The sequence below is a fragment of the Synchytrium microbalum genome (genome assembly GCF_006535985.1).
Source record: "Synchytrium microbalum strain JEL517 chromosome Unknown SmJEL517_scf0021, whole genome shotgun sequence".
In the NCBI taxonomy this organism is placed as follows: domain Eukaryota; kingdom Fungi; phylum Chytridiomycota; class Chytridiomycetes; order Synchytriales; family Synchytriaceae; genus Synchytrium; species Synchytrium microbalum.
In genome coordinates this window covers 19,080-31,415 of record NW_022158370.1, presented here as the reverse complement: position 1 = coordinate 31,415, position 12,336 = coordinate 19,080, and the positions used below count along the sequence as shown (strand labels likewise).

The window sequence follows — 12,336 nt, the reverse complement described above, 5'->3', positions numbered from 1 at the left end:
GTTGTGCAATCCAACCTTCCAAAGTTGACGAAAACACAGGTCCAATAGAAAACCAGTCTTTTGCTGCCATTAACGTGACGACTGCCTGGAACTGCAATAGAACACATCTGATACTCATCTGATACTGGTCTGTTCCTTAGTCACCTTGCTGCAAATTCAAGCTTAGTCGCTTTGACTTTGCTCCAAAAAAACCAACGATGGGATTGATTACCCAGCAACAGCTAGTAAAGCTGCAATCTCAGCAAGGCAATATTCGCAATATATGCATTCTTGCACACGTAGATCATGGTACGAACTTGCTCTCTTCCGTCAATAAGGCCAACATTGAAACAGACTTTTTGCAAATAGGCAAAACGACGCTCAGTGACGGATTGCTGGCGTCTAATGGGATCATCAGTGCCAAATTATCGGGCAAAGTACGCTATCTAGATTCTCGAGAAGATGAACAGGAACGAGGCATCACTATGAAATCATCAGGGATTTCACTCTTCTTTCGACACCTTCGTTCTGTGATATCACCAGCTACTTCTGAAGCAGGTTTGCTATCTGCTACTGCTTTCTATCAGTCTGCTTCAAATGTGGATACTGAATTAGCTTTGATCCTTTGGTAGGATTGTCCGGGGCTGACGATTACTTGATCAATCTAATCGATTCACCGGGCCATGTGGACTTTGCTAGTGAGGTCTCTACAGCGTCGCGTCTATGTGATGGCGCTCTAGTCCTTGTTGATGCTGTCGAAGGTGTACTGACACAAGTAAGGCTCGAGTTTGTCACCATCATTGACCAAACGTTAGTTTTGACTTCAATGCTTGTAGACACATACAGTGTTACGACAAGCATGGCTAGAGAACGTCAAGCCTATACTGGTGATCAACAAGATTGATCGTCTAATAACAGAATTAAAGCTCACTCCGTCAGAAGCTTACATCGCTATGTCAAAGCTCTTGGAACAAGCCAATGCCATTATGGCTACCTTTTATGCTGAAGATTTAATAGCAGATGATGCTCGAGATTATGAAGAAAAGCAAAAGCAACCTGAAACAACCAGTGAAGAAGACTGGTTTTTAGAAGATCGGGATGACTCGCACCTGTATTTTGCCCCTGAAAAAGGAAATGTAATCTTTTCTTCTGCTATCGATGGATGGGCATTCCGAGTAGACCAGTTTGCTAGCATCTATGCTGCCAAACTAGGTGTCAAGGAAACTACGCTGAATAAAGTACTTTGGGGTGATTTCTATCTCGATCCTAAAACGAAACGAGTAGTAGGGCCAAAAGGTCTTAAAGGCCGATCCTTAAAACCCATGTTTGTTCAATTTATATTGGATAATCTGTGGGCTGTGTATGATGCCGTCCTCTCTTCAAGTAGTGACCGAGAACGAGTAGAAAAAATCGTCAGGACTTTGAATCTCAAAATTTTAGCTCGAGATATGAAGTCAAAGGACAGCAAATACCTTCTGCAGACGATTTTAGGTCAGTGGCTTCCACTGTCCACCAGCATATTACTAGCTGTAGTCGAACTATTGCCATCACCAATCCAGGCTCAAGCTCTACGTATACCCAAAATTTTATATCCAAAAACCACACCGCCGACTGTGGAATCTCTACCGCCCATTCGTCAAAAGATAGAGCGTGCACTGTACGCGTGTGACGCAAATAATGAAGCACCAGTTATTGCATATGTCAGTAAAATGTTTAGTGTGCCGACCAACATGTTACCCACCCATCGTCGTGTTCAGCTCACAGCTGAAGAGATGCGAGAAAGACGCCGTGAGGCACTGCTACGTCGTGAAGCTGCTGCCGTGAGTCCTACTCCAACAATCGAAGATGACGGACCTGCCGTACTGGTAATAAACGAAAACAATACCGATCAGTCAGAGCATCCCACTGCAGAAGAATCAGTAGACGTAGATCCCAATGCTGAAGTGTTAATAGGCTTTGCGCGTGTCTATTCCGGGACCATACGAATAGGACAGAAATTGCATGTGCTAGGCCCAAAATATGATCCAAGGTATCCAAATCAGCATAAATCCGAGATAACAGTAAGTAAACTGTATTTGATGATGGGCCGAGATCTGCAAGACTTGAAAGAAGTACCGGCGGGCAACGTCTTCGGAATTGGTGGACTAGATGGACATTTGCTAAAGACTGGTACGCTGGCAAGTGAAAGCGAGACTCCTAGTTTTGGAGGGCTGACTATGGAGCACGCTACGATTCTCCGGGTGGCTTTAGAACCAGCAGATCCAAGTAAGAGCCACTCTAAGAGCGTCTGTCGTTTTTTGTTGTGACATTACTGATATGCTTCAATTAGCCGAGATGCCCAAACTAGTGGAAGGGCTTAAGCTACTCAACCAAGCTGATCCATGTGTTGAAGTCTATCTCCAAGAGACTGGAGAACATGTCATAGTCACTGCTGGTGAATTACATCTCGAACGATGTCTCAAGGATCTGCGAGAACGATTTGCCAGGATACAAATACAAGCATCACCACCTCTAGTACCTTATCGAGAGACCATATCTAAATCAAGTGCTCTGACACTGCCAGAAATAGTGTCCTCCGATGCACCAGCAGATACCAACAGCAATGTGCCTATTGCTGAAAGGCTGCCGCCAGGAACAGTCATAGTAAACACACCGAACAAGCTGGCATCCATAAGAATTAGAGCTCTGCCAATGCCAGAAAGACTTACACGCTTTCTATTAAATGAGTCAGAAACCTTACGCAAAGCTTCTGACGATGTCGACTCTGATCAACTAGGATTGGTCTTTCTGGATCGTATTAAAAACGAGATTGAAACGGCTATTAGAGAAGACCAAGATGTAGTTGGAGGCGCAGAATTTTGGAGAAGTGCGGTAGATAAGTTATGGGCTTTAGGACCTCGACGTGTCGGACCAAACATGTTGATTAACGCCATTCCTGGGTATCATAGAAGGCCGTAAGTGAGACCATTGCGGTAGGATAAAGCAAATCTCGTGCTAACAAAACCGCTTCTCGGTTCGTTTTTGCCTCATAGGTGGTTGCAAGCCTTTCGAACATCGCGAACACGACAGATCGTATCCTTGCCACAACAGACACCAGAAGCTATGGCGTCTCCATTAGACGAGACTGCTGTGGAAAACTTGGCACAGTCTATAACATCATTGTCAACCTCTGATGAACCAACATCTCTATACCCCACTGTCAAAGACGTCGATGGTAGCATACACTCAGGGTTCCAGTTGTCAACTCTAGTAGGTCCATTATGTGGTGAACCTGTAGTTGGAGTAGCATGGGTCATTGAAGAATGTCGAATCGAGAAACCAGAATCAGAAGATGGTATGAATGTACGAAACTGGTTGTGACTCGTCGTCGTTTTTGCATACTCACACATATCTTCTCATCATCTGAGGAATGGCAAACCTGCTCGCTTCTCTATCGGGACAGATCATATCAACGATGAAGGAAGGATGTAGACAAGCATTCTTGCAATGGTCACCTAGACTCATGCTCGCCATGTACTCCTGTGACTTACAGGCACCATGTAAATGCTTGTGTTTCTAAACTCAACCATTCGTGAACAGTAGTTGCTTACATCTCTACTTTGGTACCCATCCAGCTGAGGTTCTTGGCAAAGTATATGCTGTCCTGGCAAGACGTCGTGGTCGTATCCTGTCTGAAGAAATGAAGGAGGGTACTCCATTCTTCAATATCAAAGCTATGATGCCGGTTCTGGAAAGTTTTGGATTCTCAGACGGTATGGTTTGGCATCCATATAATTTATCCGTTGCCTGTCTTTCAACTGTTTGCTCTATTCGTTTCTACAGAACTACGAAAAAGAACTTCTGGTGCTGCGATACCTCAACTTATATTCAGTGGGTAAGTATGACCATCTCTGATATGCACGACTTCCGAGTACCGTCACTTGCGTTATATTGATCTTCATGTGACCCATTTTTCTCTGCTTTTGTAGATTCGAAGTATTGGATCAAGATCCCTTTTGGGTGCCCAATACTGAAGAGGAATTGGAGGATTTAGGAGAGAAGGCTGATCGAGACAATCTGGCTCGAAAGTATGTCGATGCGGTTAGAAAGCGCAAGGTAAAACAAAACCACGTCGAGGATTCGAAATGTTCCTTTTCGTCGGAAAAGAAGTCTACTAATACCTGGCGCACTGTTTAGGGAATGTTTGTCGAAAAGAAGATTGTAGAGCATGCAGAGAAGCAACGAACATTGAAAAAGGACTAACACGTTGCTGGAGATTATTACGACCCTCACAATGTTTATTAATCGATTTTGCATTTGAAATTAACGTATATTGTACAATGATGATTGCCAAAGATGAAAGACTCTTTTCATTTTTTATAATTTTGTGGGGGTTGTTTCTTTAAGATGGGGTGCTTTTTCAGTACGATGAGTTTATGTAAGAGAATGTTCTGGCGTCCGGCTGTTAAGCATTCGGTATCTCCTGGACGAGGGCTCTTTCCAAGATGAATTTTCTTTCCTTGTACTTTTGATCTTCCTCGGCAGCCTTCACATATCGCCAACCAAGGAGCTGTCCACACTTTGTACAGTAAATGTCTCTGACGGTGTGCATGCCGGTTGCTAAAGTTGAAAAGGTAGCAGTGAGATTCGCATCACGGAAGCCACACCTTCAGCAAAACATTTCGTCGTGTTTTCGCCAAATATCTTCATGAGCATTTCTTGACATATCCATGTCATAGAAACGAGATTTGTGCTTACTCATTGAGCGGTCCTGTAGTGGTCCTTCGATCACATTGACGACTACATAATGTGTATGTGCGTTAGTTCACATGATAAGCCTCGCACCAAATCAGAATCAAGTTCCAACCTTCAGTAAAGAGCCATGCAGCGCCATGGTGTCCTATATTTCGAAATTCAAAAGGTCAGAAATGCAGTGATCTGATAAGCGTTGCCCGTTGTATCACGCATCTTAATCACACCTTGAAATCTCTATGAAACAATGGATGAAAGGTCAGTAAACGGGCGACACAGCAATGAAAATAGTACCAATATCACTACAGCTTCCTGCATCCAGTTCCGAAAGACATAAACACCACCCGACGACCAACGGAATGTTTTGCTTATCACACCGTCAAAGCAAGCATGGATTCTGCTAGATTCAAAAGCACGATTAACTTACAACTGATTCTCGACGATCAAGAGACGATAGATGGGTTCCACAATCGGCACATCCGAATACTTTCTGTGCTTCGAGCCAGACCAAATAGAGTTTGCCCATTCTGGAGGCGTTTTCTGGTATAAGCAAGACGGTCAAAGTGTTGGCTACTGAACATACAACCTTGTCAAGGGTCTCTGGACTTACGTCGCTCTTGCTTGTACCTTGGTTTGCCCAAAAGCTCGTTTTTTTGAAGAGTGCTGATAAAATCATGTGTTCTCCGAAATCAGACAACACCCTATTTACGCTGCAACGAGAGAGAATCCCGCGTATTCCTGTCCATAAACACGCATTTCCGTGCTAGTGATAGTTTATAATGTGGTGGTATCATCAATTTACAACCTCTATGTGTAAGTTCAGCCGAGAATCGGACGAGGCTCTATGAGAGCTCAGGCATCGTTACGATCGATGCATGAGGTAGACAGACATGCAACTATATACTTGTTGGTGTTGTGACGTTCACGTCTTGCAAAAACCAACTCGCGAGAGATAGATAAATACTTATTCCAATGAGATCCTGCACAGACGTTTCAAATGGCTGAATACAATAGAGTGTTAATGAAATTTTGGTTTCCGGGACAGATTAATAGAGCCGAAATACACTTACACCTACGTTTTGGAAAGGGTTAGTATGTTGTTATCGAGGTAGTTTCTAAGTTACATTGGTAGATAATACGTACCGGCTGTCACAGCTGGATCTATTCCGAATGCTTTGAATATCAGTGGAGCTAGAGATCCATTAACTCCAGCCAGCGATGCACCAATAAAGATACTAAACAAGGTTTTATTTTCGAAGGTCAGTGTCAGATGTCTGGAATGCGGGCCGATTCGATTCAGAAGAGAGAATAACACAGCTCAACCACAATTCTCTGCTTTATCGTGCTTGCCCGTGTGGACGTTCTGATCAAACATCAAGCAAGATGCCTACCTCGTGCCTGTGACAGCAGCAAATCTCCACGTGTGAGCCCACAGACCACCTAGCGTAGCTAATGCTATACCAGCCAGCACAGCGACACAAACGGCGGATGCCAATTCCTTTACAACGACCTTCAACACGTCCGTTACTTGGGCGTTTGATGCATGCCCCGTTGCCAAGGCCCGTAGCGTTGACGTCGACGATTGGAGTCCAATATTTCCAGATATCGAAGACAGTATCGGCATAAACGACGTCAGAAGGATGTGCCGTTCTAACACGGTGCTATATTTTGATATGACGAGTCCAACAATCACTTCCAGAAAGAGAGTCAGACATATAGCCGGTAGTCTATACAGCGCAACTCTGTAGAATGGCGTCCTAAGAATTGGAAGCTTTGTTGGTACTCGGGCGAAAAAATGCAGTGGGGTTTTGTCGAGCGAGATTTGTTCGAAAATGAATATGTCCAATCAAACCATGTAGCTACTGCTAGTACTTCAATAACTTACCGATGCAGCTTGGCCGCATCGTCATTGTGCCGCAGATACTCGTATCGATGTCTAGCCATGTCTTGAGCATCTTCCAGCGTGGAGCAGTGCATGAGCGAAAAGAGGAAGTCAGTTTCAGGTGGAACGCCAGATTTCCTTCCAGCATCATTGCGGAGTATGGGCGTGAGGAGTGCGACACTTGCTTCTATTATCGAGTTTGACCTATTATGAGGTGATAGTGCCGTAACAATTGTTGGTGAGCCGGCCATAGCAGACTGTATCAGAGCACTACTAGATGAATTCTGATCTATGGTAGGCGACAGCTCTCTCCTTTCTCTTAACGACACATATTCACTGCCGCTCCCAAATGTTTGATCAAGCTCATCATCGGATATCGTGTTGTAGTGGGTTGGAGAGGGCTGAAAGAATGAGAATAGTTTCGAGTGCTGATGTGTCCCATTACTATTATTGCTGGTGTTTGCCATTCTTGTTCTCCTGTTGTGTGGAAATGAAATTGTGAGATTGGAACTGTGTATGCTGTCTAGAAAACTTGGACTTTGCCTTGTATTGCTAGTTTACCAGTATCGTTACCGCATCAGTTTAGTACTGCTTACACGTGGAACTTGACTTATTCTATTCTAGTTGGTGAAAGTAGACGGTCTGCGCTTTTGGCCATCTTGTCACTATCTTGTCAAGCATTGTAATAATCTACCGGCAGTCACATCTCTAGAACGCGACATTTACTACGTAAACGTCACGTCGAATACACGCTCAAGCTACTGCAAGAGACATAGCTGCTACCAGATACGAAACATCATTCACACACCTCACCACAAACCCCAACTCTTCGCCATTGTGGTAGTATAATGTGCTGCTACGATGAAGAGCTATCCGCTTCAAGTAGTAGAAACCTGCCTCATAGACCGGCTGCACAACCTCAAAACCAAAAACGAGTGGTTGTGGGTCTGCCAGCACCCAAGAACAAGTCAGTGTCGAACGGCAAAGCGGTTTCATTTGCTGCTGAGCCGCAAATACATGAATTTAGCGTTGAAGCCTCATCTGAAGGCAGTATCGACTATACTACTAGCAGCTACTCCTACGTGGACAAAACTACATACGCAGACGAGGAGGAACAGGAGGAAGACGTAATAGAAGAGGAAGACAACACACCGACACCGCCAAGATCTCCTCTAGCAGGTCATACTTCGTGGAGACTCTCTATCGATGATTGGAGGAGAACCTCGTCCCTATTTGAAGCTCCAATAGATTACACCGCGGTTCTGGACAGCTTGTCTACTTTTGCCCCGGACTTTTGGGAGGAAGATAGAGATAAGGATACCAAAGGAACTAACGAAACGAATGATAATACCACCACTCAACCCGCAAAACCAGAATCCGAAGTGAAACATACACACAACAGTACCACAGTAACAACAACCAGTATTCCAGTCACCAAAACGCAAAAAATAATACCATCAACCGATAACACAACAAAATCGTGGCTGCTGAGAAAGCTAACGGGTGACGTGTTAACGATATATACCGCAACACCCGCCCCGACAAAGTCTCTGCCACCGGTAGCCACCAAGCCACGAACTACGTCTATAGCAGGATCTCCCGTGTCAGCTTCAGCATCTACTAGCATCTATAGGCTACGTCAACGAAAGTCGTCACGGGTCAGCGTGAGTCTAGCAATTGATGGACGAGTTGCACCAAGCCTGAGTGGCAGTGACTCTCCAAGAAGTACTTTCGATGCTGAGGTTGAAGAAAGCACGTCGAAGGAGGAGTCTAGCTCAGAATTGAACGCGATTAGCGTGTCATTGGACCAAAAACAACCTAGACTGCTTAAAAATAGTGAACAAGGTAGCCCTAGTAAATAATTTTAGTAAATATCTTAGTATCAAACAATATAAAATCAATTAGTATGAAAGAAAAAGAAACAAAGTTTGGGTAGATCGTCCCATCCTTCATGATTTTTTTTCAAGGAGCTCAGAGGAACGGACAAATAAGCCAATTTAGTTGATCCAATAGCACATTCTACCGTAGATACTAACTATAACCGGATTACACTCACGGGACTGCCTGCCCGTTCTCTCGATATCATGGTCAAACCTACTTTTGCAAAACGCCATCACGACGACGACGATGACGAACTGACAAGCATACATGGAGATGAAGAGTCTATGGAAGATGGTCCAATAGACGAAGGGCAAGAGAATGCTACGGAGGACTATGGCTCTGACGGCGACAATGACGAGCTTGACTCGACATCAGAAACCCAAAACATTGATGATGAACGAGAGGTAAGAGCGTTTCAATTTCATGTGAACAACAGTTTTATAGTTATCTAGTCGCTGAATCGCATACCAACTGGTAGAAACAACTTCAAGATGAGCTGGCAAACATTCCATTCCACCAACTGCTTGCAACGCAGAAAAAGCTGTCAGCGTCACAAAAGGTCGAAAGGAGCTCTGAAGGTACTGCTAATAGCCGGAGCAGTACTAGTAAAGGCAAGAGCCAACATTATAATAGTGACGAAGATGAGAATGTGCCCTCATGGCATCGACCTGAAGGAATTGAAACTAGTCGACCATCGTTACCCAAACGAGCCAACAAGAACCAGTGAGCGATCCATCCTTTATCTGATAGTTGAGAAACTCTCTTAATCTCTTCCTTGCTCGTTAGGCCTACGGAGGTCACGTCAAAGAGAGCAGTCCCAAGGCATCGACAGGTTGTGGATGTCATTCAGAAAGTACACGTCGAAGCGCTTTGTGGCCATATCCTACATTACGCTGACTCGTTTAAATCATATAGAAAGCACGAGATCCTCGATTTGAATCTCTATCAGGTGAATTCAGATCTGACCTCTTTGAACAAAAGTACTCGTTCATACGGGAATATGAAGCATCGGAGGTCAATCTGATAAAGCAGCAAGCTGCTCAGGAACGAGATCCTGCCGAAAGGGATCGATTAGAGAAACTAGTCCAGAGAATGGTAGCTTCCATCTGACATGCTGTAGCTGTACCCAATGCTCATGCATACCTTCACTTGTATAGATATCTTTGGAGGAAGCACGCCAGATTAAGGATCGCAGAAAGAAGATTGAGCGAGATTGGAAGAAGGCTGAAAAGGAGGCAGTGCTAAAGACTGGCAAGAATCCATACTTTTTGAAAAAGTGTACGTTGCTTTTGATTTTTACTCAACTCTCGAGTGGAACTTCGTGGTAACACTCTCTTCTCTCGAAAATAGCTGATATGAAAAAGTTGGAATTGGTTGAAAAATTCGAATCGTTGAAACCAGGCGAACGTGAACGAGCACTAGAACGTCGTCGCAAGAAGAACGCTTCAAAGGAGCATCGATCAGTCCCATACGCAAGACGTCCTGAATGAGCACATTTCTTGATTGGGAATGGCACTTCCGTCTTTGAGGCCTTTATTTAATTTGTCACAATATATACATAAAGTTTATAGTCAGCATCATGATGATTCGGGCTTTATGCAGTGCTCCGTATTGGGTTTATGATTTTTCGGTCTTTATACAGTTACTTCAGTGACGTCTATTGTCCATAGGGACGTCTACAATGTTCTAGCGACCCTAGAAATAAAGGCGGCTGAATCGGCGACGAGAATTGGATAGCTGCTTGGATTGACATTGATGTCAAATATCTATTTGAAAGTCGAGCGTCAGTCAAGAGCTTTGGAACGTTGAACGTTGAAGAAACGCCAACCTTCTGGTGGCCGTGGATTTCGTCTCTCCCCAGAGATTGAATCGGTTTGAAATACCGCGTATAAACTGGTGATGATGGACTATTTATAAATTGCAGCATTTGAGTGGTTCCAGAGCTCAAGTTGGCCGATGGAGGAGCAGTCTTCTTGATCTAGCGAGGGAAAAGTCAGCTAATGGCGTGGAGTATTGTAACGGTGTTGCATTCCACTCAAAAGCAGGCACATTCATATACACATACCTGTATGTAAAAGCATTGAAAGACAAGTTTTCCTTCTGTTTGCATCCTATCCAGAGCTCCCAATCTGATATCCATATCTTTCACCTGTACTAATGGTCCTAAGAATTCGGCGTGCTGCGATATTACAGAGTGACCAGCCTCGAATGCTTTACCAGCAAATTTACCAGCTACATCCCTTGCTGTTGCTGAATATGCCATTGCAGCGGTGACACCTACTGCTGCGAAAGCTCCTGCTATTCCCCACAGGGCCTTTGTGGTGGTACTGGTAGTCACGGCAGCATTGGTACTGGTTGTGACGTCAGCATTGGTACTACTACTGGCTGATGATGACTCTGCTGCTAGAGTAGATTCTTTTACAAGTGTGGTGGAAGTGATGGTAGTGGTTTTTGAGAGTGTTTCTGTAGTGCTAGTCGTGATGCCAGCTGGCGGTATTCCTCGCATCGTATTGAAGCTGTTGGTAATGCCTGCACCAACATCGTTCATCCTCCCCAAAGCAGCATTTGTGACTACGGTTTGATGTAGACCATAGAATGGAGAATCGAACGCTAAGTAGTGAATGCGAGTAAGCATGAAAAATCATATAACAACTTCGGGCATCTTTGCGAGCAGAGTGTCTAAGGCTTCCTGATTGGAGACATTCAATAGCATTGCACCCAGCGTTTCGCAAGTTCCAGGAGCCTGAGACACTCAATATGCAAAGGAGACTATTTTACATACCTAGAACGAGTCTGATCTTGACATTAGCAGCGCGTATCCTTGCCAAGAGCTCGGGATCATCTCGACTACTATCTCCAACGTTATCCGCTGGAGGAAATCCCCAGCCCTTGCCACTGTCAATTGAATCTATAGCTCTGGCAGCATCAGCTGAGAGTATACCCCCCATGGAGTGAGCTATCAAGCCGACCCAAGGTCGTTTGCTGGTGCCAGCATTTGATGCCAGCCACGTAACCAAATGTTTGACACGAGCTTGATTACTTCCCCGAGTGTCATAATTATACAGATCCACGTCTACTTTTACTTGATATTGCTGAGCTAGATATTGGGCTACATCTACAGGAAAGCTTCCAAATGATTCACCACTACTCATAAATCCGTGAATGAAGAAGAGAAGAGGACGGTTGTCTTGCTGCAGCCCTTGTTGCAATCCAACCTTCACCAAGTTCATTATTGTCGGAGTCTATGAGGAAGGATTCTCCTTGTTGGAGGGTTGATCGTAACTGGTTGCTGCTGCCAATGCTGCTAATTTTGTTAAATGTGATTATTGTTGACGGAGGCATAGTAGAACTGTTTCGACGTGCTAAACACGTCAAATCCGTGGAGAAAATAGCTGTCCAGATCTGCTAGCCAACGATTAGTGTGCTGTCTCAGGTTTTCGACATTTCGCGACAAGACAGACTTTTTTGGACCCCACTCTGACGGTGCCGAGGACTGTCGAGAAGGCGCGTATGACTTTGAACGGTTGATTCCGATTTCCTTAGAACGGCTCTTTGAAGTAGTCGCCAACAGCCGCTCCTGTAATAACGGACATTTTCAACCTCTGATGTGCCTGTACAGCAACCGAAAGTCTTGAGAAAATTTAGGAATGATAATTGTATTGCGGTTTATGTCCCCTTCTGATAATACAGCGCCTTCCTTTCGCAAACTTCGAGCATACTAGCTAGTGGTCACTATCAACGAACAGAGTAAGCTCAACCGCGATAATTTAAGTTCGAGTCCGAGGCCAGCAATCGCGTACAAAGCATGCTTTTAATACATCTACGATTCGACATAACTTGTCTGTCATCCGTACCCAATCGCA

General features: G+C 44.5%; 5 protein-coding genes across 5 annotated transcripts; 2 read left to right on the top strand and 3 right to left on the bottom strand.

The window, feature by feature from the left end:
• Positions 1-197: 197 nt before the first annotated feature.
• Positions 198-4,221, top strand: SmJEL517_g03689 (uncharacterized protein; the record flags this gene model as incomplete). Its single annotated transcript, XM_031169617.1, has 11 exons — positions 198-288; positions 349-537; positions 612-754; positions 816-2,244; positions 2,309-2,933; positions 3,012-3,313; positions 3,387-3,518; positions 3,594-3,731; positions 3,802-3,853; positions 3,948-4,074; positions 4,156-4,221. The coding sequence occupies 11 exons, from the start codon at positions 198-200 to the stop codon at positions 4,219-4,221; spliced, it is 3,294 nt and encodes a 1,097-aa protein (XP_031024417.1).
• Positions 4,222-4,423: 202 nt separating this feature from the next.
• Positions 4,424-5,236, bottom strand: SmJEL517_g03688 (uncharacterized protein; the record flags this gene model as incomplete). The annotated part of the gene is made up of 5 exons (XM_031169616.1): positions 4,424-4,578; positions 4,717-4,758; positions 4,826-4,858; positions 4,938-4,947; positions 5,138-5,236. 5 exons carry the CDS (start codon positions 5,234-5,236, stop codon positions 4,424-4,426), a joined length of 339 nt encoding a protein of 112 aa, XP_031024416.1.
• Positions 5,237-5,830: 594 nt separating this feature from the next.
• SmJEL517_g03687 (uncharacterized protein) lies at positions 5,831-7,059 on the bottom strand (the record flags this gene model as incomplete). The annotated part of the gene is made up of 3 exons (XM_031169615.1): positions 5,831-5,945; positions 6,102-6,467; positions 6,596-7,059. The coding sequence occupies 3 exons, from the start codon at positions 7,057-7,059 to the stop codon at positions 5,831-5,833; spliced, it is 945 nt and encodes a 314-aa protein (XP_031024415.1).
• A 1,617-nt stretch (positions 7,060-8,676) lies between these two features.
• Positions 8,677-9,963, top strand: SmJEL517_g03686 (uncharacterized protein; the record flags this gene model as incomplete). The annotated part of the gene is made up of 6 exons (XM_031169614.1): positions 8,677-8,877; positions 8,952-9,196; positions 9,260-9,326; positions 9,389-9,568; positions 9,631-9,751; positions 9,824-9,963. 6 exons carry the CDS (start codon positions 8,677-8,679, stop codon positions 9,961-9,963), a joined length of 954 nt encoding a protein of 317 aa, XP_031024414.1.
• A 186-nt stretch (positions 9,964-10,149) lies between these two features.
• SmJEL517_g03685 (uncharacterized protein) lies at positions 10,150-11,703 on the bottom strand (the record flags this gene model as incomplete). The annotated part of the gene is made up of 4 exons (XM_031169613.1): positions 10,150-10,239; positions 10,302-10,451; positions 10,539-11,083; positions 11,256-11,703. 4 exons carry the CDS (start codon positions 11,701-11,703, stop codon positions 10,150-10,152), a joined length of 1,233 nt encoding a protein of 410 aa, XP_031024413.1.
• Between the last annotated feature and the right edge of the window lie 633 nt (positions 11,704-12,336).